Source organism: Urocampus carinirostris, chromosome 15 (assembly GCF_059441175.1).
Source record: "Urocampus carinirostris isolate Australia breed hairy pipefish chromosome 15, RoL_Ucar_1.0, whole genome shotgun sequence".
NCBI classification, from domain to species: domain Eukaryota; kingdom Metazoa; phylum Chordata; class Actinopteri; order Syngnathiformes; family Syngnathidae; genus Urocampus; species Urocampus carinirostris.
In genome coordinates, this window is record NC_142363.1 from 14,952,512 (window position 1) to 14,979,629 (window position 27,118).

At 40.2% G+C, this 27,118-nt stretch overlaps 1 protein-coding gene across 3 annotated transcripts; it reads right to left on the minus strand.

Moving 5' to 3' along the window:
• Positions 1-574: 574 nt before the first annotated feature.
• plk4 (polo-like kinase 4 (Drosophila)) lies at positions 575-25,134 on the minus strand. 3 transcript variants are annotated; one of them, XM_088355051.1, is made up of 15 exons: positions 24,928-25,134; positions 18,859-18,954; positions 18,544-18,639; positions 18,134-18,248; positions 15,899-16,808; positions 15,712-15,803; positions 14,075-14,376; positions 13,891-13,995; positions 12,249-12,351; positions 12,015-12,164; positions 9,812-10,031; positions 7,879-7,975; positions 4,723-4,860; positions 4,537-4,646; positions 575-889 (listed from the first exon to the last, which is right to left on the minus strand). In XM_088355051.1, exons 1-15 carry the CDS (start codon positions 24,958-24,960, stop codon positions 793-795), a joined length of 2,664 nt encoding a protein of 887 aa, XP_088211177.1. In that variant the 5' UTR covers positions 24,961-25,134; the 3' UTR covers positions 575-792. The 3 variants fall into 3 exon arrangements, with proteins under 3 accessions (XP_088211177.1, XP_088211175.1, XP_088211176.1); XM_088355049.1 differs by lacking the exon at positions 24,928-25,134 and adding an exon at positions 20,864-21,150; XM_088355050.1 differs by lacking the exon at positions 24,928-25,134 and adding an exon at positions 20,864-21,150 and having other exon boundaries at positions 4,719-4,860.
• Positions 25,135-27,118: the final 1,984 nt, after the last annotated feature.

Here is a 27,118-nt window from a genome sequence, read left to right on the forward strand (position 1 = left end):
AATGTAGCCTGCTAGTCGATTGTTTATGACACTGGGCAAGACTGGCACCAAATCAACACAGTTCAATTTAATTTCTTTATTTTTTACCATTTTATACATATATTTTTTGTTTTATGTTTTTGGTTTCATTTTTTTTGGTTATGTGGCCCACAAGCCGGAGTTTGATCAATATTGTGCTAAGGGCCCGAAAACAAACCTTGGTAAAGGCTGGGAGAGGAGAAAAAAAAGAAAAAACGAGAAAAATAGTAGTTTGTATTCTTCTTTGGGTTGCACTACACAATACAGCAACATCAAGTGGTCAAATTTTACAGCGTCCCTTGAATTCAAAGTGAGTTAAGGACACCGACTCGGAGGAATTCTACAGTTTGTTCTGTGACACCCCCCAGAAAGAGAGGTGATTCCTACCTTTGGTCACGGTGTGATGGTCTTTCCACCTTGAGACCGTTTACTTCGTGGGTGTGGTGCGTCCGAGCCGGCTTCTTTACGGTGCGTGCTTTGCTTTTGCCTTCTATCCAAAAAAAGGATCCGCTCGCACGGTTTCAATAAACGAGTGGAACTTTGTCATTTTCAAAGGTGTGTCAATCTTAGTTTAATGGGATTTCATAGTGGCGCTACACGGACATCTACGACACAAGTCTGCTTCGCGAAAGAACGACTCCGTAAAAAAAATTAAATATTTTTGGTATTCCTCTGTACAGGTTAGGGGAAAAAAATACAGAACACAGAAAAGGAGTGGGAGAGCTGCCTGACGTACATGAGCACATATTTACAAGGAAACGGGGGAGCTCGACGCTACTGCGCTAGCGGGCTGTCGAGCCGTGCGATGATTTTGGAAATGCATTCCAGCTTTTCCTTGACGTGCGCAGGATATTTGTCGCTGGGCTTGAATCTGTTTCCAAAAAACACAGAACAAATACAGTCGTGAAATTGCGCACCACTAAAAAGCATTGTTTCTGTTTTAAGGAGGACCAATCCCGTCATATTTACTTGGAATTGTAAAAGGAAAATGGTATATGTATATATATATATATATATATATATATATATATACACAGACATATATACAATACATTTATATATGTATGCATTTTGTCATTTATGTGTATTATGTTACAAAAATACGTTATAAAGAGGGGTAGAGAAAAAGAGGAGAGCAAAGGAGAAGCAAACAGAAAGACAGACAAAAGAAAGAAAAGCGGGAAAAAGAGAAAAAAAAATTAGGAGAAAGGAACAGAAAAAAAAGAGAAAATGTGCAGTCCCATCTCAAGGTTTCTTCATTTTCCTCACCTTGAGGTTTTTGAGTTTTTCCTTGCCCTCATGTAGGTTTTAGATCAGGGGATGGTTTCATAATAGTCTGTAGACTGTGCAGCCCTTTAAAACTTATTGTGATTAAGGGCTATACAAATAAACATGACTTGAATGAGGGGGCGAGTTCAAGCTTAGCTACTTTTCACCTATTGTCAATTAGTTCATCAACCGATGGGCAACTGGGCCACCTGCTCGGTTGATTAACATTTTCTTGCAGAGTTAACTGTGGTCTTTGTGTTTGCTGTTTACTTTCCACCGCTAACCGTTTCACCGGATGCTAACGTTAGCATAGCGCTAAATCTCCTGCCCGCTGCTATCAATAAACAGCAGCTTGCACACCCCAACGGAGCTTTATCGTCGACGGCGACTTCAATCGGGCATGTTTATGGACTGTACTCCCAAATCCATTCAATTGTGGACTGAGCAATTCGGAAAAACACTGGACTATGTGTAATGTAAGATCAAACATCACCCCCCCTCGGGAGGAAAACAAAGCCTACTTACAACAAAGTCAGTTAGTTCTTTGTTCCTTTGTCTCTGTTTCCTTATCCTCACTGTAAATGTGGACCTGGAGTTGTCCAATTTCGTTGTCACAGCATATCCCATGTTGTAACAATGACAATAAAGGCATATTCTATTCTATTCTAAAAATAAATGATCCAGGGGTGTCAAACAGACGGCCCGCAGGCCGGATCAGGCCCGCTAAGGGATTGAATCCAAGACAACGCTAAGGAAAATGCAAGATAAAAATGAGCTGCAGGTTGAAATATGTCCACTTGATGTTGCCAAAGCCAGGTGCCTCCAACAAAGACGCTGTAGTTCAATTTCTTTTTTCTTTCTTTCACTCCATGTGTCACTCTCTTTCTTTGTTCCTCTGTCTCTCTCTCTCTTGCTTTCCCCTTCTCTCTTTATCCCCTTCTCTCTTTCTCTTCTTTTTTTCTCTCCTCTCTTCCCCCTCTCTCACTATTTCTCATTTTATCTCTTTTGTTTCACACATTCTCTTGCTCTCTCTTTCTCCCTTTCTATCTTTCCTTGTCCCACTCTCTCTTCCTCTTATTTCTTTCTCTCTAATCTATTGATCCGGCTCCCAAGAAAACGTTTGTTCTATTGTGTGGCCCCAAAGTGAAAATGAGTTTGACACCCCTGAGATGATCAATTAAGTGACGCTCTGACAAAACAAATGGAAACATACAAAATAAGTGACAAAACAAAGGACAAAACACAAGACGAAATTAATTCTGAGCTACAAATGCACAGAGAAAAAAAGGAAAATAAGTGACACGAAAAAATATACACAACAAAATAAATGACAAAGCAAGTGACTAAATAAACGGCAACACACGACCGAATAAATACCGAAATAAATAAATGATAGAGTTGTGGCAAATTACATGACAAATCGCATCGACAGAATGAATGACAAAATGCATACGTAAGATTAATAAATTGCATTCACGTCATGTATTTTGGTATTACGTTATTTCGTTTTGCGTTCATTTAATCACAAGCATAGTGTCCCTGGGCGTTGCCAGGCATTCTATTTAAGCGGAGGTTGTTGGGGCTGTGGTGTGTTGAAAAAACACCAGGGAGCCACTAGGGAGTGCCAAAGAGCAGTATGCCTTAACACGAAACCTAGCTTAAAACACTCTCAGAGAACTACAGTACTACTGTGTACATTCTCACGAAAATCGGTTCGGGTGTTTCAGAGCTTATAAGCCACGTATGAACACACGCATGCAAATCAGGATTTATATAATAGTGTAGATGTGGCTATATATATATATATATATATATATATATATATATATACAGTGGAACCTCGGTTTTCGAACGCCTCTCAGTTCGAACAAATTGGAGTCCGACCAAAAATTTCGAGAAATTCTTGATCGCTGTCCGATCAAAAAATCGGAGTTCGAACGCCGGTAATGCGTGAGTGCGTACGCTAGGGTGCGATGCTGAGCGGCGTACGGGTGTAGATGGCTCTTTTCCTGACCAACTGTTATCGCGTGCGGACGTGCTTCGTTTTGCTTTCGCTTTTAATATAGGTGTAAGGAGTGTTTTAGACCCTAATTATGCCTCCGAAGAAAGTCAGTGCAAGCAGCAAAGTTGCTACAGGTGAAAAAAGAAAAGTAGTGCGTGCAACTATTACATTTAAGAAATAATGGCAAAATATGAAGGAGGTGTGCGAGTGTCTGATCTTGCCTGCGCCTTCTGCTGACCACCACAAAGGTAAGAAATCTTATTCATAATTATTTTCTTTATCCTTTTTTATATTTTTACACGTTCATGAAAGATTACGCTAACGCAAACGTACGATTAGCCTGGGTTAGCTTTATGTTTACGTTGAACATTCAAGGTAAACATTCAGGGTGTTGGAACGGAGCCCAACTTTCAGGGTGTTGGAACGGAGCCCCCTTTCCAATGAAGCGCTAGCCACTTGTGGTGCTAAATGACTTGTAAACGACCTGATTTTTTTTTTTTTTTTTTACACGTTCATGTTAGCGTAATCTTTCGTACGGAAGATTACGATAACGCGGACGTATGATTAGCCTGGGTTGGCTTTATGTTTACGTTACACATTCGAGGTAAACATTCAGGGTGTTGGAACGAATTAAAACGATTTACATTATTTTTAATGGGAAAAATGATTTCGGTGATCGAACAGGGTTCTGGAAAGGATTATGGTCGAGAACCGAGGTTCCACTGTGTATATATACACACCACAGCCATATCCCCCCTAGTGGGGAGGTGGCTAGAGTCATTTCTGACTCTTTTTGGGAGATTGATTCAGAGGAGGGGATTCCCAGCCACCTCGCTCAACCCAACTGAGGTGTTGGGAGTCATTAGGTGACCAAACCCCCCAATTCCAACCCTCTAATGCTGAACGCCAAGCAGGGAGGCAACAGGTACCAATGTTTAAGTATTAGGTATGACTCGGCCAAGGCTTGGACCATAACCTCCCAGTCTCGGGGCGGGCGCCATACCCCCAAGGCCACCGAACTGGTGTATATATATATATATATGGTATTTATTTTGTCATTTATTTCAACATATGGCAGGATTGGTCCTTCATGTTGCAAAGACTGTGCGTGGAGGACTAAATATACTAAAATGTAAAGGAAGTGCTTAAACTAGAGGATAGCTAACACAATGCTTGATTTCTTCCTCGTGGTCTCGACAGTTTTCATGGAAAATTCTTAGTGTTCGGTAGCGTCTTTGGATTCTCACCTGGTGGTGCGCCCGTCAGGCGAGGTGTAGTAGACGAGGCCGGAAAGGTTGATGTTGAGCACCAGTTGCGACCTGTCGATGAACTGCACCCACAGTCTGCCGTTCTCTAGCTGCGAACGGGACGGGCAGAAACGCAGAGGTGAGCGTACGGGACACACGGTCGCTCCTTGCCACTCACGTACGTGCCTGCAGGCCCATGCCCACGTCGGGGACGAAAACGCGCTTCAGCACTTCGCCGCTTTTCCGCGGGTCGTCCTCACACGCCGGGGAGCTATTGCCGCTCAAAATGCCCGAAGTGAAGTCGGAGCCGTCGTAGGAGATCATCTAGAATCGAATATACCTTTATTGTCATTGTTACAAAATGGGTCGAACATCTTGTGACAACGAAATTGGACGTGGCACTCCAGTTTCACATTTAACAGTGAAGATAAAAGAAAACAAAAAAGATAAAGGATCAAGATAAGGTTATAATTTACACAATATAAAGAATCAAAGAAGATAAAAGGTTATAATTTACACAATATAAAGAAACAAAGAAGACAAAGGTTATAATTTACACAATAAAATATACACCGGGGGCGTCAAACTCATTTTAACTCGGGGGCCACACCGTAGAACAAACATTTATCTTTGGGGCCGGACTAGTAGATTGAGGAGAAAGAGAGAAAGAGAGAAAAAGAGGAAGAGGAAAAGCGAGAGTGTGGGACATGGAAAGAGAGAAAGGGAGAACAAGAGAGTGAAACAGAAGAGAAAAAAAGAGAATAATGAGGAGGGAAAGAAAGAAATCCAAGGAGAAAATGAAAGGGAGAAGGAGAGGAAAGAGAGAAAGAGAAGGGTAGAAAGAGAGAAGGGGAAAGTGAGAGAGAAAGAGAAAGGGAAAGGGGAGAGCAAAAGAAGGTAAAAAGAAAAGGAGAGAGAGAGACAAAGAGAGGGAAAAAGAAAGGAGAGAGTGAAAGAGAGAGAGAGAGTCAAAAACACAGAGAGAGAGTGAAAAAGAGACACAGACAGACAGACCGACTGAGACACAAACAGAGAGAGGGAGCGAGAGAGAAAGAGAAAGAGAGAGGCAGAGAGAGAGAAATACAACTACAGCGTCTTTGTGAGAGGCACCTGGCTTTTGCAAAATCAAGTGGACATATTTCAACCTGCAGCTCATTTTCCTCGCGGATCGGCTTCAATCCCTTAGCGGGTCTGATCCAGCCCGCGGACCGCCTGTTTGACACCCCTGATCCAGAATAAAAGGAGGGTTTGGACTTGAGTGCGCGGTTCTCAGCTCTCTTCCGAGCTGCTTAAATCAGCTAGCAGAGTAAGGAACGGTGATGCCCACAAATTTTGCTATCGGAATCTTCTAAGCCCCAACTTGACCAGAAATCTGAAAAGGCACCTTATAAAGCAGTGCCGCTAAATACAGTGGATAAGATAGGAAAGACATTCAGTCTTCCATTGTGTGCGTAACTACACTGGTTATTACGGTATACCACACTGACCATAATCACAAACCATTGCATGCGACAAAAATTGAACCTGGGTCGCAGCGGTGAGAGCGCTGACACTTCACCACTACGCCACCCCTAAACGAGATGACATAGAAAAAGGCCTTATATTTGATTTCATTACCAGAATTGTTGTACTTTTAAGTGCCAGAAATGAATGATAGAGAATGGAGAAAATTGAAATGTCGTCCCGAAAGCTATAAATAAGCGCATCGGATACACTAAAGAACTGTTTCCCTCGCCGTGCTTTTCCCATTTATTTATATTTTTCAGGACGACTTTGTTTTCTCGATTCTCTAACATTCGTTTCTGGCACGGTGAGTAAAAATAGTGCGACGAGATCAAATCCAATGCCTGTTTGTGTGTCATCCGTATAACTAGTGCTTAGGTTTGAGCGGTTTTACCGCAGCGGCCCGGGTTCGATTCCTGTTGCATACAATGTTATGTGATTTTGGTCAGAGACATTTTTGGATTGATCAAATCCATTTTTTTTTTGCCCAAGCCATTCAATATATTTTGAGACAAAATTTAGCAAAACTGACAAAACCGCTTTTCATACAAAAATCAAAATTTTCGGCGTATTTTATTTCACAGATGATTTGATAACATTTATGAAAGAAGAGTGTCCCATATCAACAAATATTCCACTCTAAACTCCCTCCTGCAACAACTCACGATCGTTGAAGCTTATTTTGACCTTTATCTTATCATAAATAAAGGTATCAAAACAAGGTGCGAGCAGTGTTCTTTTGAAAAAATGTAACAAAATACTGCAAACGAAGATACTGACCTATTAACCCTCGGTGCAGACGGCGCCAGGCAGAAAAGTGCGCAGTGTGCGTAGCTCCGCCCACCCCTACTGCTCACCCAATAAAATTCTTGTGTGTGCTTGGCTGGCGATTCTGGGTGTGCACAATTTTTATGTGGCTTTTCATCATAACGTGTCTCAAGAGTGAAGCTAAATTCCTTAGCGATGTACAGCTAAAACAGGGCTTGTTGTCTGGACATCTTGACTCTAAACTATAGTAGCTAGTGTACTCTTTATAATATGGACTGAACCATTCGCACTGTTAGCGCTACGTTAGCTATCTGCGCACCAGACTTTAAAATAGCTATTTAGACTGGAACCCTATTGATAATTTTATCTCCGAGCCATATGTACTCATGAAAAGAGACATATATGCCTCGCGACCCATAGGTTCCCGACCCATACAATAACATATACTATACATTCATAAACGAGTAATTAGAGTATGTTTTTTAATACAAATGGGGTGTTTATCTTCTATAAATCAGTGAATACTTGACATCATGTATTTATTCGTGCTCTGAAAAAACACGCAAATGACCGCTGTGTCACGTAAAATGACATTGGTGGTTGCTGGGATAACAGACCATGCATTTGCTTGTCAATATTCCTTGATTAAAGGAAACTCCTTTTTTGGCAGCCGAGCACCAAAAACGTCAAACATATTTAATACTCAACAGCATTGGGGCTGCATGCTGTTGTGGCCGGATGCACGCGGGGCTTGGATATCGCTCTTAAACGCAACGACTGCTACTACACTATGCTTTTTACATCCAGTGATTGCAAATTATTGGTTAGCCCCTGGATTAAAAAAGCTAACATTTCAAAAGAAATAGCAGAAGTTTCTTTCTCCAATAGATCTAATGGTGAAGTTCTTGAATTCGGGTCAACATTTCCATACAAAAATCAAATAAAAAGCTGAAAAAAACTAAATCGTTAAATCTAATCGTTGAAATATATTAAACTTAGTACGGCCGCTGTGAGAGTGTTCTTTCCACCATCTGGCCCCTGACCTGAAATGAGTTTGACATTGCGACTCACCGAGATTTTTGGAGGCTGGTGAGGCGGAACTCGGTCAGGAGGAGCAGGCTTGGAGGAAAGCGATGTCGACGATGAAGACCCCCGGGTGACAGGCTTACTAAAAATAAGCAATCAACAAATACCTAATTAGATTACATATGAGCGACATGTCATTCGGGAACATAATGATTTGATGAGCCTAATCTTAGAAGTGAACAACGGGAGCCAGCTCCTTTCTCAATTTTTCTCACGCACTTGCCAATGCCAATATTCCGTTGAGACTAATGATCTTTTTATTTTACCCATTATAATTTATATTTGTTGTTGTGTTTTCCATGGACCCTATGTTTTACTTTAAATTTGTAACATATAAAAAGCCAAAAGTTGATTCTTGCATATCGTTACACTGAAGAGTCGACACTTTATTTACCGTATTTTCCAGATTGTAACCATTCAATCAGATCATCAAATCATCACAGTCCATCCGTGCATTATCTGCACCGCTTATCCTCAGTAGGGTAACGGGGGTGCTGTAGCCCATCCCAGCCATCTTCGGGCAGTTGCCTGGGGACACCCTCAACTGGTTGCCAGCCAGTAGCAGGGCACACAGAGACCGACAATTCGCTCACTCATTCACACCTAGGGTCAATTGGGACCGGCCAATTAACCTAACATGCATGTTTTTGGGATGTGGTAGGAAACCGGAGTGCCCGGAGGAAACCCACGCAAGCACTGGGAGAACATGCAAACTTCTCTTCACTGTGCTGTCCTTATAAACCGTGTGCTTCAATTAACACATAATACGGTAGATAAGATTGGAAATTCAGACCGTAATCCGTGTATTACTACACAAGGTTAGATACAGATGACATATGAAAAGGCATTTGCGTATCACAAGTGGTCTAATAGTTAGGCTTCGGCACTTTTCACCGTTGCCACCAAAGATTGATTCTCTTTGCCTTAATTTTGCAATATTGGTCACAGACGTCTTTTGTTATTAGAATCTAGTAGTATAATACATTTTTGAATTGTTAATATCTTTTGTGCATAGCTTTTATTATTATTTGTAAAATATCAATTAGATTATACTAATCTGAAGATCCGGTTTGGGGGAGTGTTTAGTGAGCCGAGCCAAAAGACCCGGTCCATTTATCTAAATTCCTACGCACAAGAATCAGCAAGATCTCGGAGTCGGGATGAGATCTTGCCCCAAGTGGAGGAGTTGAAGTATCTTGGGGTCTGGTTTACGAGTGAGAGTAGGATAGAACGAGAGACAGACGGGCCGGTGCAGCATCTGCCGTCATTCGGAACCTGTACTGGTCCTTTGTGGTGAAGAGGGAGCTGAGCCGAAAGACAAAGCTCTCCATCTACCAGTCGATCTACGTCCCTACCCTCACCTATGTCATGAACTGTGGGTTATGACCGAAACAACACGATCCCGGATACAAGTGGCTGAAATGAGTTTCCTCCGCAGGGTGGCTGGGCTCTCCCTTAGAGATAAGGTGACAAGCTAAGTCATCCACGAGGGACTCTATGTAGAGCCACTGCTCCTCTGCATTTGAGGTGGCTCGGGCATCTGATAAGGATGCCACCTGGAAGAGGTGTTTTGGGCATGTCCCACCGGGAAGAGGCCCCGGGGACGACCCAGGACACGCAGCAGAGACTGCCTGTCTCTAGGATGGCCTGGGAACACCTCGGGATCCCGTCGGATGAGCTGGAAGAAATGGCTCAGGATAGGGAGGCTTCCCTGTTAAGGCTGCTGCCCGCGTGACCCAACCCCAGATAAGCGGAATATAATGAATGGATGGATGGACAGACAAGAGTCAGCCAGACAACTGTCAGATCAAACTGCGCTTATAGAGTTAGCCTGCATTTCTTTATTCCAATTTCGTGCAATACACCCCAAAGTCTTCTATTTATGTGTTTAATAACATCATACAATATTTCTTCCTACCTTCCAACAATTATGGGGTAGAGGGACAACTTTTCAAAGGCCAACTTTTCAAGTGTTCGTTCCACCAAAAGACACAAGTGGTGACCCTTCTCAGTCAGCTCGGCGTAGTACTGACTCTCTGGGCTCAGGTTGCTCAGGCCCGATTCACCCTTCGCCGTGTATGCCTTGCCACTTGGCTCCACCACGCGCAGAAATTCTGACGTCTTGTAGCACTTTGCCCCTGGAAATGCAGAAGTATTGGGATTTGCTTTCAATTATCACTAGAGATTTTTGATTTTTCCTTAAAAGTATCGGTGGCTGGTATCTGCACTCTTTGCGAGTACTCAATACAGACACTGCCCTACTTACGAACGAGAAGTTGAATTTGTTCGTAAGTTGCTTCAGTGATATATTTGTATGTTTATGGTTTATATAAGTATGTTTAAGGCTAGTATAAGTACGGTAACCTGTATTGTTGTGTACTAAAAAGTAAACATTTAATAAAATAATAGGCTCTATAAAGATAAATAAAGTTAAGTTTAACTTAATTTTGGAAGATGGGCTTCAAGAGGACAAAAAAGTGATCTAACGATTTTCTCAACCGCATCAAGCTTCCTTATTCCACTCTTATTTGAATATGCTTTGGTCACAATACGATAGTAAGGTGCCAATTTGATTGATATGAAGGTTCTTAATAATTACGATTCTACAAGTATTACGATTTGATGTAATTGATGATTGCGATTTAATTTTCTTATCTAAAAAAAAACAAGCAACTTAAATCATACACTTCTGGACAATGACCACGTTTAAACAATTCATCAGTCTGTGTCACTAAATCCAAAACCTAACATTTATTTCAACTGAACCAATAAGAACAAAACATGTACATTGTGAGACATGTTAACAGCCACGAAATGTCACAAGCTGAAATGTCAACGTAACACATAAGTGGTCTTTTATGATCCAATTTACAGTTAACACTGTAAAATGAACAAATAAAATAGAGCCTCCAAATGGAAAAAACTGCACAAGTGTAAGCTATTAAATTCAAATCAAGATCTCTCAAAGTCAATATTTTTTTTTTCAAAACCCTGTGCTGCAGGTAAAAAATGGCTGTCCGAGGTGATGCTTTAAGGTATTTAGGTATTTTGGTTTTTAAATTTGTGGGCGTCTGCCTTAGTTGTCATTGCTTCCTCCATTTTCCACTTCCGTTTGCTTTCCCGCATTTTTACGTACCGAACAAAAATCGATTCCGGGTAGAAACGTCTATTTTACAAATCACCATATATACACGAATTGATTTTTTTGTCCTACCCCTAATACATCATACTTCGTGCACATTACCAGGACAGCCACTTCTTATTAAATGTACACTTTCCCATGGTCCAAAGTAAACGTGTATTGTGGGTAGACCTAGGACATGCGACTGCTTTAAAATACCCGACTGACACCACATCACCGTTTTGATGGTTTCGTTATTGTGGTCAGGCGATGTTGCCTTGAAGGTAAATTAGTGAATTGTTAAAAAAGAAAAATAATAAACATTACTAAATCTTTTGAGTTCAAAGAAACATTCTTATTAATGTGTTCGTCTTTTTAGGAATTTTGAAAATTGGATTGAAGACATTCTAATGCCAATTAAGGCCTTATTTTTAGAATTCAATGCCTCTTAAAAATGTTCAAGGATTCGCGAAAACCCTGCTCTTATACGAGCACCTCTAAACACGAGAATTTCGGGATTTACGTTTTTTCACAAAAAACGGGTTGGTTTATTGATGGGGATGAGGAGAAGCATTTACTTTTGGGAAGTACTCAATGGCAAGATGATTTATTGAGAAACATGGCAAAAAAATTCAAGCACATACAAGTGCTTCACCCAAAATTCAAACACTTTCCAATCCTTGAAAACACGACGTTGAAATTCAATCATTTTCACGGTACTTAAGCACCCATAATACCCTGGAGTTTGCGCATACAAAGTACTACAGAAAAATAAGAGCTGCAATTATTTTTGTTAGGACTCACCAATTCTGTATTGATATTACTAGGTCAAAATCTGCAAATAATTCATCAAAAATACTCCTAATTTGGGGTCGTCGGCCTGATTTTATTTAAAAAACATTTGTTATTTAATTCAATCTATTTTTAATGAATTAAAAAAAAAATACCGATAGGAGATGCTAAAAAACACACAATGTCCGTTGAGAGTAGAGTGACTAACCATCATAAAAGCAGACCTCCAGGTCGGCGTTGGGGGAGTTCTCCATCAAAATGACCTTTGCGTACTCGGTGTAAAGCTTCACTTTGGGGGTCTTGGACTTGACCAGCTGCACAAACTTGGCGGCGTGCTGGTACTTTTTCCAGTATTTTCCTAACACAACATAAACACGTGGACAGGATGGAGTTGAGATAACAGTGAACATACTTTAACATACAATCAATTGTCTTTTCTTACCCGAAAGGTCCTCGTAGCTGCAAGGGAGGACATCTTGGGGGGGAGCGGGCGGACAGTCGTGCACGGGAAAGCCTTTGCCGCCATTGGGCTGGTATGTCCTCACCTGCAAGTCCGATTCTTCATCAGATACACCACTCTTTTTGCATTTATTGATATATTTCGGGTGGACCTTCTTTTTTCTCAATTTTCTAACATTCTTTTCTAGCACAGCGAGTAAAAAAACAGTGTGATAAAGAGACAAACTATGTTGCCTTTTCATATGTTATTTAGGGTTAGCCAACACAGGGAATTTTAGTATCCATCAAATCCAAGTAAGTACACGGTAGTATCAAGTGACACCAATCCGATGCCGATACTTTTTGATTGGAAATGTCATGATCATCGAATAAAAACAAACCTTCCCCTTGATTATAAACACAGCACAGATATTTTAGGCACTAAAAATAAAAAGAATTACATTGCAAACTTTAACAGTAAGAAAAATAAATTATTAAATATTTCTTTTGCAACTGTTTCAGAACAAAAGCTAAGAGAGTCTAACCAAAAAAGCAACAAAATAATGAAAATAAATATACTGTATAACATTGCAACTAGAGAATTACAACATCTTCCATTGAATATTTTGAAAAGAAAGTCAATAATGCAAATAAGGTGTTAATTGGCTCTATGGCTCTGTTGCCATAATTGTCAACAGATTAAAGGTTTTTGTTCAGGAACAAAAAGATGTTTACATTTTTGGTTGCAGCTCGTTGCTCTCTTTTTTATGTTTTCAATGTAAATTTGTGGTGTTGCCACAGAACCAGACTACTTAAACACAAAAATGACACCTGACATTGTACTTTTTCTGTATTGGAAAAAATGCCACACCGAGCTGCGCTTCCCATTTGCCTCTGACGTTTTTCAGTTCCTCTTGGGGTGGGCATATATATCTGGCCCTGTCTTTTGCCTGGCAGGTAAGATGCAATAGCAGCCAAGGTAGGGAGAGGTACACAAAGGGATTCATGGCTCAGGCATAAGCTTGAAGAGTGGCCAAAAGCCCTAGGTGAGTGAGGGCTGTGCTATCTATATAGAGAAGCAGAACTTTAAGAAAATTGATAGAGGAGCAAAGTATCAATCCCAGTACAATTGTATCGATCCAATCCAAGTACTTGCTTAGTATAAATAATATTGATAATTGGATCGATACACCCACATCTTTTGTCATCTGTATCACTAGCGGTCTAGTGGTCAGGTTTTGGCACTCTCGCCGCCACAGCCCGGGTTCGCTTACCGTTGCATACAATGTATTGTATTGCTCTGTAGGTCAGTGACAATTTTCAACTGATCAATCTAATAAAACTGATATATACCGTATATGTATAAAATGCAAAACGGTTATACACAAATAAATACGGTATCTTTATACATGAAATATATATCTATATATATATATATATATATATATATATATATACACTGTATATATGACAAAAGACTATTTTGGGAGTGCTCCTTATAGTGTGGAAAATACAGTTTATAGAGGTTTTTTTTTTCATTCTAACAAGTAGGAGTTTAATTATGCCAAGCAACAACTTTGTGTAATAGGATAAGGAGAATTATATTTGAATGGCAATTGAATAAATATCTGAAATGTGGAGCTCACCATCAAACCATCTGGAGAAATCCGAAAGACTTCCTTGACCCTCTCCTGTCCATGCTGGCACTTCAAGTACTCGATGCACACTTCCCCGTTATCCAAGATGCTCATCTGGCAAGAAAACCCCTCGCGCTTACTTTCAACAAAGGGATTCTACTAAAAAGCCACCGCCAAGTGAGTCAATACTTACAATGGTGCTTTTGGTTTTCTGTCGGGTAGGCTTGAGCCTTTTGGTACACAGAAGCGAAGGCAGATCTCTCAGCAGCGACGTCCTCTCCCTGTCCGTGGCATTTTGGGCCGAGGTCCGCTGTAAGGAGGAGGAAGAGGATCCGCGAGAACACAGGCTTTCGGTTGAATTCTCTCTCTGGTACGCGTCCAGAGGACCGCCTGGTCGGTCCACGTGAGTTTCCGTCCAGGACCCTCGTCCTCTGTCGCTGTGGACACTGACGCCGCTTCCTTGAGTGCTTCGATCGTTGGGCCTCGCTCCGCTTCCTGAAAAATGGAAGAGGGAGATACATGAGGATCTGTTTGAGCTGTAGATTTGAACAGTGTTTGGAGTATTTGTTTGTTTTGGCCTTCTGTTAGGCGGGAGCTCAGAACAAGGGAAAACAAGACACAATGAGTCAAATGTAAAAATACACTATCGTTTAAAAGTTTGGGGTCACTAAGAAATGTTCTGTTTTTATTTTTTACAAAGGAGATAGCATTAAATTAAACAGAAATAAACTCCATACACCGTTAACATGGTAAATTATTATTTTAGCGGCAAATGTCTGTTTTTAATAAAATATTTACAGAGGTATATAGAGGCCTAAATGCAACAACCTCTAATCCAGTGCTCTATTAGTACATCGTGTTTGCTAATTGCTTTTGAAGGCTAAATGATGATTAGAAAAAAATTGAGCAACAACATTAGCACAATTAAAAACAGTTTAGCAAGTTAGAGAAGCTATAAAACTGCCCTTCCGAAATAGCCAGAAAAACAGAACCTTCATTAAAAACTTGACGGTCAATTTTTGCTCTAAAAAATAAAGGCTTTTCCATGTAAGAAATTGCCAAAAAACTGAAGATCTCCTACAACGGTGTGTACTACTCAATTTAGAGAACAGCACAAACAGGCTCTAATCAGTGTAGATAGAGAAGTGGCAAGTCCCGCTGCATAACGCAAAAGAGTACATTAGAGTCTCTTGTTTGAGTAAAAGACACTGTACAGCAGTGTTTTTCAACCTTTTTTGAGCCAGGTCATGTTTTTTACATTGGAAAATTTTTGCGGCACACCACTAACCAAAAAGGTTATAAAATGACACTGAACAGTATGTTTAATTAAAATATAATTTATAATACCCCCAGTTTTTACAGCACAGACACTTGACAATGACATAATATTTGCAGACAATGATTCATAAACGTTTAATAAAATTTTACATTTTGAAAAGTGACATTGGATAAATTCTCTTGGCACACCTGACAATCTTTCACTGCACACTAGTTTGTCATGGCACAGTGGTTGAAAATCACTGCCCTACAGATCCTTAACTATCAGCTTCAAATCGCCAGTGTCAATATCTACAGTGAAGAGGCGACCCCATGATGCTGGCCTTCAACTTCAAGGCAGGGTGGTTAAGGAAAAAGCCATTTCTGAGACTAGCCAACAAAAGAAAGACTTGCTATGGGCAAAAGAACAGTGCTTTGGTCTCCATAGTTTGTAATCTTCCTTGAGCTCTGTTGCACGACACAATACAGCAAAATCTAGTGGTCAAGTATCACACAACATCCCTTTAAGTTCACATCATTTATCATTCCAAATCCGAAAGAAAAAGCACTTACCCTCATTATTAAGCCAGTTCGTAACTCCCTCCATGTCCTGATAGTGATGGTTTGGTGGCTGTGTTGTCTGTTTGGAGTACAAGTAATCTGGGCTACAAAACAAAAACAAAAAAAGAAAGTCCACTGATAAATGTAAACAATATAGATTTTTTTTAATATTATATGTTGGCAAAAAAAGATTGTTTACTTTGCATGCTGTTTGACAGGAGGTGAAAACGTTGGCCCTTGTTCAGAAATCGACAAGGGACATAGCATTCTGGTAGCTTCTGTCAGTGATTCTTCCGAGTGACACCGGTTCTGCTGGGCCTGACAGGAACCCTGGGGCGACCCCAAGCGGTCAGAGGAGTGCACCCGACTTACGTAATTGTTTTGAGGCAGCCCGACCCTGCCTTCATTATGAAACTGGTCCGACCGCCATTGACCCCTGTCCTCAAAACACTGAGCCGCCCGACCGGGCCGACCAGGCCCGACGGCGACTCGGTCCGGCAGCGCCGATCCGCCGCCGAGCCCCGTCCTCCTTTGGAGGCGCCCTGTCCCACTACCCGACATAGACGATGTACAACCAGATGACACATTGGCTATACCGCTGTCCACAGTGGTCATATCGCTTTTGTAACCCTGGTTGGCCGGACACCGGGTCATGAACGGGTGGTCCAGCAGGACAGAGATGCTGGGCCGATAAGCTGGATCCTTTTGCAGTAGCCGGTGGATTAGATCCTGCGCCTCTGGCGAAATGTGCTGCGGCATCTGGTAATCGGCGTGCACCACTTTAGACAGCGTGCCTTTGACCGTGTCTGTATCGAACGGAAGATGGCCTGCCAAGAAGGCGTAGAACAAGCAGCCCAGGGACCAGACATCACACTTCAGCCCATGGGCACTGCGCGTGGCCACCTCAGGTGAAATGTAGTTTGGCGTTCCGCACATGGTGAAGTGCTTTTCGTTGGGGAGCTCCAATTTTGCGGCCAGGCCAAAGTCGGCGATCTTGACTTTCGTGTCTCTGGTGAGCAGCAAGTTGGGTAACTTCAAATCCCGGTGCAGGATGCCGTGCGTGTGCAAGTACAGCATGCCTTCTACGATCTGGTGCATGAAGTCGCGCGCTGCGGATAGACGCACACGCCCAGGTCAGAAACCGAATGGCAGGAAAATAAAACACAACAAGCCTGCTTTCTCGTATATACTATAGTGCAGGGGTCAGGAACATTTTTGACTCAAAGAACCATGAAAGCAAAATAGTTTGATTTTCTTTTTATAGCCACACCATATACTGTATTTTAAGACAAAATACAACAAAACCACCAAACCTGTTCACTAGATAAAAGCCAATACTTCAGCACATTTTATTTCATTGAGTGACATTTGATGTTTTATAACATCTATGAAATAATCACAATGCTAGAGCCTGTGTCCAATATCAACAAATATACCACTTGGAATTTGTTTCTCTCCTGCAGTTGTTTGAAATCGGTGAGGCTCATTTTGAATGCCATTTTTGTTGTGAATAATTATTTCAAAACGAGGGGCGCGGGGCGAGCAGTTATGTTGTAAAAATGTCACAAAATACTGCAAGTGAGGATACTAATGCATTTATGTTAGTTTGATATGTGTGCAAATATGCACCCGCTCCTACAGCTCACCTAAGCAAATTGCTTATCGTGCTTGCCTGACGTTTTCAGGTGTTTACAGATTGTACTGTGGGTTTTCGTCATTAAGTGTCTAAACATTTAACATAGAATGTTTAATAAGCTTCCATATAAAAGGAGTCCTTAGTGACATACAGCCAAAACGGGGTCTGTTGCTTTAACACCCTGAGTGTAAACTGTAGTAATTTTGCCCTATATATTCTGGACCGAACGATAGGCTAGGTGTGTTGCTTCAGCTTCGCATACATCAAAATTGGGAAGTCAGAGAAAAGATTACTTTGGTCCCCAAGTTAATTTCAAGTAGGGATACATGATAACTATTGCACGAATAGTTATCAGACCGAAAATGAGGACGCCAGTTTTCGGCCCAATAGACAACAATAAAGCCGATACGTACCGTAGTTGATGAATAAAGTATCTATCTATCTAGTCAGTTGAAGCCATGCTACAATATTCAATCGGCCAACAGTAACTGGTTTGAAAAATTACAAGAATTCATGCTCATCATTATAATATATATCGATTTATATGTAATAGTAGCATATGTTGTTCATATCCCTGTTCGTAATGTATGAGAGGTTTGAATCTTTGTGCATTATCATAAGTCGGTTTAGGTCTATTCAATTCACTGTAAGAGTTGAAACAATGATGATTGTCATTTTTAGAATATACCCAGTAAAATTCAGAATTACCATGATAATTGTCGTTATTAATATTCAGTTGCAAAGACTAAACCAAAGACTCCAGTGCAATTTGCTGATTTGATATTGAAAATATCTGACCTTCGTCCTCAGAAAAGGGCACGTTGCGCTCTTTCAGGTAGTGGCTCATGTCCCCTTTATGGCACATCTCCAAAACCAGGTACACATAGTTTTTGTCTTCAAAGACGTTATAGAGCTGGAAAATAGACAGGAAATGCAATTCAGATTTTAGGATTGTATAAATTAGGAGACGGGTGGTTATTAGGAATGCAAGAAATTTACGACACAGTAAAAATGCTAACAATGTCATGATTACGCCGTGTCAGGAATGGGGCTGGCTTTGCCAAGATGCCTTTTGCCTAAAGCGGGTTCTGCTCAAAACAACTGCATATTTTAAATTTTGCATGGGAGAAAGACAATGATGGAAAGCACCGTCAAATTTGGGAGCTCTGATACTTACAAAAAGCAAAAGTGACTGCATGCGCATTTACCTCAAGAATAGAAGGGTGCTTTAAACGCCAGTGAATCGCCACCTCGTTATTCACACGCTCGATCATCCCAGTTTTTTGCAGCATTTTCTTGTCGATCTGCAAAAAGAGGCAGGAAAAAAAACGCCTAGTTATTATCATTTGTCCTGTGTACAAAGATAATGAAACACCAAGACACTCGGGGAGATACACTATTTAGTTGTACTGCTAAAGTCTCTGACAACAGCTGAATGGGAGTCAGTAAATGTAAGTTAAGATTTTTTTCTTACAGGTGGGTCATACTGGTCATCCTTCTAGCCATCACAATGTCATACTTACTATTTTGATGGCAACTTCCAAACCCGTCTTGTTGTATATGGCCCGGTAAACATGGGCAAATGAGCCCTGGCCCATGAGGTTGAGGACTGTGAAATCCTGAATAGAAATGAAAAAAAGGGGAGGGGAACAATTTTTAATCATTACTGTCTGCTTCTGTAGATTCAGTCCGTTCTTTTTTCTCATTCGGGCTTGTTGGTGAGTTCAAGCCTGACGCAGATGATTTTTGGGTTAAAGGTGGAGGTAGGTAGACCAGAGCATGCCCCAGTAACTTAAGTTAAGTAAGGTAAGTAAAATAAAATAAGTAAAGTACCGTAGGTAAAGTATGCAAAGTGGCTAAAGTAAATGAACAAAAGTAAGTAAAGTTGCAAAAAGAAAGTCTCTCGCGCCCCCCAAACTTGATCTTTTTTTTCTTTTTAAAAAGTGATCAAATAATATTGGTGGAGACAAAACAAAGATTGCTCGATATTGATGGTAACACGTCACTTCCGTCCATGTCAAATCTACGCCTTTCGGCGCATTTTTGCTAAAGAAAAATTCGGAAGGGATTGAGTTGTAATGTTTTTAAGCAAAAGTTGAATTTATTTGGCTTTGTGCAGTCCGCTGCCAACATTTTTAACATGGCAAGCACAACAGTCATTGCTCGTGTCCCTCCAAGCTTGCAGTGAAGTGCTATGGGAGGAGACTTGTTTGGGTCTTCACCCAGGCTCTCTTCGCCCGTTTCCGCATCAGTGTTAAATATTTTTCAGAGATCTCACTTGAAGGTCTGTTAAACTTTGTGTCCACACTTCATACTCAATGATTATACTCTGTTCTCAATGCACTGCGTGGAGGCTAAATGTAAACAAAACACTCTGCCACTGAGAACACCACTGCCCCCCCTAGTGCAAAATATATATAATATAAAATATAAAAATAAGTTCCCCCACTGAAGTAAAGTACAGAAAAGTAGGTAAAGTAAGTGAAGAAAAATGAGCAATGTCAGTAAAGTAATAAATAAGAAAAATATGCAAGTTAAGGAAGTATACAAAGTTTTAAGTAAGAAAAAGCAATATTAATAGGTAAGAAAGAATAATTCATAAATGCCAAATGGCATTGTAAGCATTGTTAACATGTTCAAGAGGAAATACAATAATCTATCTGGTCCCACCCCTGATTTTTATACATCTAATCATAATAAAAACATATGTAATGTTCAAATATAAATACAATACAAATAAAAAGCCAAATAGCTAAACCGCTCAAATTAGAAATTATGAAATCCTCCTAATATATATTATATATATATTATATAAATAAAATGTCTTTATATACAGCTAATCATAATCTATATTCCTAGTGTTTCTTAGTAAATACAGTGGGACCTCGCTACTTTGCACTTTGACGTTCGCGGGTTCAGAGCTTCACTGGCCTAAAAAAAATAATAATAAACTAAAGTAATTTTTTTTTTAATTAAAAAAAATTAAGCATTTTTGAAGGGGCGTCGCTGCTTCGTGGTTCCACGTTCGCGGATTCAGAGCTTCGCAGGTCTAAAAAATAATAATAGAATAAAATAATTTAAAAAAATAAAAATAAAAATATTTAAGCATTTTTGAAGGGACGTCGCTACTTCGCAGATTTTCACTCTTCGCGGGTGGTTTTGGTCCCCATTAACCGCGATAACAGAGGTCCCACTGTACACACAGCCTAATAGCATATCTACCTTTTTATATAGACATACAGAGGCAAACAACATCTTTAAACAGGTGTATTCTTTTAAGACTATATCTTATTAAGAAAAAAAGCAAGTGATCCATTCTTTCTTAATACTATGTCATAACTATTCCAATAATAACCCACAACACATATTTGCAATTTTTTCCCTCTTAATTTTTCCTCTCTGACGTTGTTTTAATGGCATGAACTCTTTTCATTTACAACAAGCACCCCGTTTGATTTTGAAAAACTTTTAATTATTATTGTATATTTTTGAACATTTTGAATTCAACGAGGGTCCAAAACGTGATACCTCAATACTTGGTTGCAGAGTCAAACAAAATCTCTCCTCATCGTTTCTCCTGCAGCTTTGCTCGTGAAAGTAATCGAGTACCCTGTGGCCCATAATGCCTCGGCTGCTAAACGAGACCGGACCAAACGCCTGCAGCCCACGACGACAAATGACGACAAATAACGGCTGCGGCAGCCAAAAACGACTGACGCCGTCAGATGGCCAACCACAACTTGCAATTATCCCGGCGAGCTTCCCGCGGACCAGGCGACGCTGCGGAGCCGTCTCCATCGCAACGCGAAGGGGAAGAGGTGACGCAACACAAACCCAACCAAGACTCATGCGGCAACAAATGCGCCGTGCCTATTACAATTATTATATACAAAATGAATAATTGTAATGTTTCAGCCCTGACTATACTGTATCTATTTGTATAAAGCAGGGATGTCAAACTGTTAAAAAAAAACATTCCCGGGGGGACAGGGGGGGGGGGGGGACTAGAAAATGAATTGCATAAGTGCGCCTTCGATGGAGGGCTGTTTTTAAGGGAGATTATTGAGGGATTTTTCCTCTACTTCTGCACTAAAATGTAATCTCTTGTAGTGTTTATAAACTGTGCATTTGTAAAAATAATAAAAAATAAAATGGAAAAAAACATTTTTTTTCCCACTACAGTTAATTTGAGGAAACACTTGCAGACTGGAAAGCTACAATAGCAGACAAACCCAATGTAATAATTCATTTAACTATATAAAAGCCGGGTTAACTTTTTATGAAAATGTTTACCTGAATATGGGAACTTTGTTCTCAGATTTCATATCTATTATAGAAAGGAGTTAAAGCTTCTCTAAACTTCAGCAAAGACGGCAAGGTGGTATCTTTTTAAAGAATGATTCTTATTGCCTTAAACAGCGCGTCCTTGACTTTATATCTGGGTGGTTTCCTCAATGTTCTCTGGTTATCGACCTATGTTATTTTTATTTTTTAACCTTGGTATGATAACGTGTATTTTTGCCTAGTATTCAAATCAATGTTTGTTTTTAGTACCACTAGGAGGCAATAAATATTACACACCATCTCATCTCATTAGCTGCACCGCTTATCCTCAGTAGGGTCGCGGGGTGCTGGAGCCCATCCCAGCAATCATCGGGCAGTGGGCAGGGGACACCCTGAACTGGTTGCCAGCCAATCGCAGGGCACAGAGGGACAGACAACTCGCTCGCTCATTCACACCTAGGGACAATTTGGACCGGCCAATCCACCTGAAATGCATGTCTTTGGAATGTGGGAGGAAACCGGAGTGCCCGGAAGAAACCCACGCATGCACGAGGAGAACATACAAACTCTGCACAGGAAGTCTGGTAGCTGGATTTGAACCCACACAGGAGGTTCCCAAGACCTTAGAACTGTGCAGCACACGCACTAACCAATGCGCCGCCGTGCTCACCATTACACACCATCCCTTTAAACAATCTGTTTTTTCTTATTTAGATAGAAAACCATCAGCCTCTACTACAATGATAGAAATATTGTTGGTCTTGCAACCTCAGTGGAACTGTTTAAATCTTGGCTTAAAACACACTAGGAGTCTATAGCAAGGGTGTCGAACACGCGGCCCACGGGCCAGATCAGGCCCACTAAGGGATTAAATCCGGCCCGCGTGACAACGCTCAGAGAAGCGCAAGAGAAAAATGATCTGCAGGTTGAAATATGTCCACTTGATGTTGCCAAAGCCAGGTGGCTCTCACAAACACTGTACTCTCTTCTTTCTCTCTCTCCCTCCCTCTCTCTGTCTTCCTCTGTTTTTTCTCAAACTCTCATTCACTCTGTCATTTTCTCTTTTTTGTTCCTCTTTCTTTCTGTCTGTCTGTGTCATGTTGCCTTAATTTTCTCTATCTTCCTTTTTTCCCCCTTTTCTCTCTTACTTTCCCCTTCTTTCATTCTATCTTTCAATTTCTCTATGGATTTCTTTCTTTTGCTCTCTTTCTTTCTCCCTCTCTCACTATTTATTTTTTTATCTCTTGTTTCTTTCTCTCTCTTTTCTTTGTCCCACCGTCTACTTTTCTCTCTCTCATTTCTTTCTCTTTTTTTGTTTCTCTCTGATCTACTAGTCCGGCCCCTGAGAGAATGTTTGTTCTATCGTGTGGCCCCCCGAGTTAAAATGAGTTTGACACCCCTGTTCTATAACTTACGATCTATATTTCAGGGTGACAATGTCTGTCTATAGTTTGTTAATGCTACATCCATTGCAACCTGGTCATTATATCATACTTTAATCAATTTTTTATTCTATCTTTATTTTTATTGTTTGTTAATGCAACATCCATTGCAGCCTGGTCATCCTGGAAGGGGGATTACCTCATGTGTGGTCCCTTCTCAAGGTTTCTTCATTTTCCTCATGCTGAGGTTTTTGAGTTTTTCCTTGCCCTCATGTAGGTTTTAGCTCAGGGAATGGTGTAATAATAGTCTGTAGTTTGCAATAGCCTGTGCAGCCATTTGAGACTCATTATGATTAATGGCAATACAAATAAAAATGACTTGACTTGGTTAGTTAATGGTGGTCAACAAATAAAGCTGCAGTGGGTGCAACGAGAGTGGCACCTGGCTTTGGCAACATCCATTGGACACATTTAAAACCGCAGGTTGTTGTTTGACACGATCCAGCCCACTTTTTTCTTGCGCTTCTCTCAGCATTGTCTCATGAGCCATGATTTTGACAGTACACAGTAGAGAAATCTGCCATTCAAGTAAATATTACTTTAATTTAACTTAGTCATAAAATGAAGAACCTGACCAAAAGCGTGATGCTTCAATACTTTGTTTCAGAAAACCATCCTTTCTGGTGATTTTTTGTGTCGTTTTCCTTTTTTTTTTTTTTTTTTACATCTTACTTTTAATTACCATTGATAGAACTGAGAAAGCTCTTATTGCACATTGAATGTTTTTATACAGCACTTTAAATCACATTAGGCATTAGAGAAGTGCTCTTTATTTATCTAAAAAGGTGAGAAAACTGATCGTCAAATTCATCAAAAAAAAAAGAAGCTTATGATTAATTGTTTGGATACCCTCAAGATTAGAAAGATTCTCACCCCAAAATCTTCAGGTTCTCACATTGAATTATTTAATCGATTTATTTTCTTAGCTTTCATGTTTGGAAAAGTTAAATCAAAACCAAACATTGAAATTATTTTGGTCAAATAATTATAATCTTCTATTTTAACATGATACAGGCCAATGAGGCAACTTAATTTTTATGAATCTTATGTTTCCTGTATTTTACTAACTAAATTGTTTGTTACAATAAGGTAAGTCTGGTGCTTTTTTAAAATTTCCTTTTCACTCTAACTGGTGTGATTAATTTGATTTTATTTTTACAAATAATTGTCTGTGTTTTGTTTTCTTTACAAGACAATATTTTGGGCCTGATTTGAAATGTGAAAGTGATCAATATTGATCCATATCTGTTTCTATTTTTAGGCATTTCACACACGATACAAGCCAAACCAGCACCTTATTCATTGTGAATTTTATGTTTACTGTATTGATAAATTTGATGTAAATATCGCTTTTCAACTTAATGGATTTAAACAAAATTGATTTAGTAAGAAAATTCGACAATAAGAGATTAATAAATTATATGTAATGATTACTGGAACCCCAATACGTATCACATATTTATTCTTATATCAGAAGTAGAAATACATTTCGTTATAGCCTATCATAACAATGATCCATACAAAAATCTCATTTTACATGAGCAATAGTTGATAGGCCGTAAAACAATTTTTAAGTCACAATATGAGCAATACTGTAATATTGATCATTAGCGAACTACACCAAAGCACTATTTTTCTTCCTAAATAAATGCCAAGCACAAAACCTATTTTTTTTGACTCGAAAAGCCATCTTAAAACGTAATACTAACTAACAAAAATTGCCGAAAAGCTAAACGAAGACTGAATGTATATTCATGTTAGCACACAAAGTGACATGTTTTGAGCCTTTTTCACATCGTAATATTTATGAACAAAAACTGAATGGCCGTGCTAGCTATAGCTAGTCAATGCTAGCGCAACATTCACCTTAATTCCATCGCCGATCGGTCCACTCATCATGAACACCTTCGTCGATGTCGTTGCATGTATAAAATGTACTCAAGTAATCCATTCAATGATATCCATTCGAGCAATAAATGACAAACGCCGGACGATTAATTTCCTTTCAAAAAGCTACCATTGCCTCCATTTTTTAAAATGTGCGCCCTTTGCCTGCATGTTACGTCACTCAACGTCATTGGAAGAGGAACACGTCTGCTTGCTGCGTTCGCTAAAAATTGGAATTTAAATTACCTACAGTTTTGCCGAAGACAGGTAAACATTAACTGTATTCTTAACCCTTACATTTTGACATCACCATCACCCTGTGTTACATATATCTACCTTACAACTTCTATTGGTCAAGTGAGGGTTTTTTTAAATCTCTGATTTCAGAAGTACTCACGTGCTTACTTCTAGTTCCTGGTAACCTGTACTAAATGGGGAACATCGGATTTTCTACCCTACACGAATGCATCAGCAAGAAGATTCGCTATTAAAGTTTTTCAAAGGGCAGCACGGCGGCGCAGTGGTTAGCGCGTGTGCGGCACAGTTCTGAGGTCGTGGGAACCTCCTGAGTGGGTTAAAATCCAGCTACCGGCCTTGCTGTGCGGAGTTTGTATGTTCTCCCCGTGCTTGCGTGGGTTTCCTCCGGGCACTCCAGTTTCCTCCCACATTCCAAAAACATGCATTTCAGGTGAATTGGCCGGTCCAAATTGTCCCTAGGTGTGACTGAGCGAGTGAGTTGTCCGTCCCTGTGTGCCCTTCGATTGGCTGGCAACCAGTCCAGGGTGTCCCCTGCCCATTGCCCGATGATTGCTGGGATGGGCTCCAGCATCCCCGCGACCCTACTGAAGATAAGCGGGGCAGCTGATGACATGAAATGAAGTTTTTCAACCTTTTTGAGCCAAGGCACACCTTTTCATTAAAGGCACATTTTGTCTTATTTGACCACTAAATGTCGCTGTAGTGTGAAGTGAAAACCAAAACGAGTGCTAAAAAGGAACACAACAGTCTTCGGAGACTCAAAGTGACCAAACCCCACCATTTTCATACTCAGTTTTTGCTCAGCAAATGGTCTGCATTTATAGTGCGCTTTTAAAGTTAATGAAGACCTCTCAAAGCGCTATACAATGTGTTTCACACAATGTTTTTTGGGGGGCTACCCTGTCAGCCCTATGTAGAAGTAGCCTCATGTTAAGTAACCTAAATACACATTTCTCTTACTATGAGTATCTTAAAAAATACACTTCATCATAATCATAAGTCTGTCTGTCGGTCTGTCCGTCTGTCTGTCTGTATGTCTTTCTTTCTGTCTGCCTTTCTGCCTGCCTGACCGTCCGTCCGCCTCCCCGTTCGCCCGTCCGTCCGTCCATCTATTTCTGTCCGTCCTCCCATCCATCCATCCATCCATCCATCCATCCATCCATCCATCCATCCTCCCATCCATCCATCCCTCTCCCTCTGTCCCTCTGTCCCTCCGTCCCTCCGTCCCTCCGTCCCTCCGTCCCTCCGTCCCTCCATCCCATATCTTCCTCGTGGGAGGTGGCCAGTATTGCATAATAGTCCATGCATTTATATTTTTGTTGCTTTTTTAAAATTTCTTCAATTCTTTTTACCCATAGGAGGCGATAAATAATACAAAACGTCCCGTTAAAAAATCTCAAAACATATATATATATATATATATATATATATTTTTTTTTTTTTTTTTTTTTTTAACTTTCCAAAAAATCAAGTGCTCATGTGCAATTGCACCTCCACTACAGTAGAGAGCAGTGGCACTCTCATTGGCAGTGTTTTGTTTACATCAAAACTCGACACCATGCATATAGCAGAGAGCCGGGGTCTCCAACGTGGTGCCCCCTAAGAGCACATGAGTTGCCCGCGGACCTGTTCTGAAAATACTTGAGCAGCGCTGGGTCATTGTGTTATTCTGACAAAATTACTTTTATTGGTTGACTGAGTCTATTTAACCCTATTATTAATAATTAACCTGGTAATAAAATAGTATCAACTTGATAAATTGTTATTTTAGAAATCCAAATATATAAATTCAAGTATTGATAATTCTGTTTAGGCAAAGAGAATAGAATGATAATCTATTCATGTATTGAATTATTTTTACTTATATTTTTATTTATTTACAGGAATTCTAACAAACTAGATTCCAATTTAT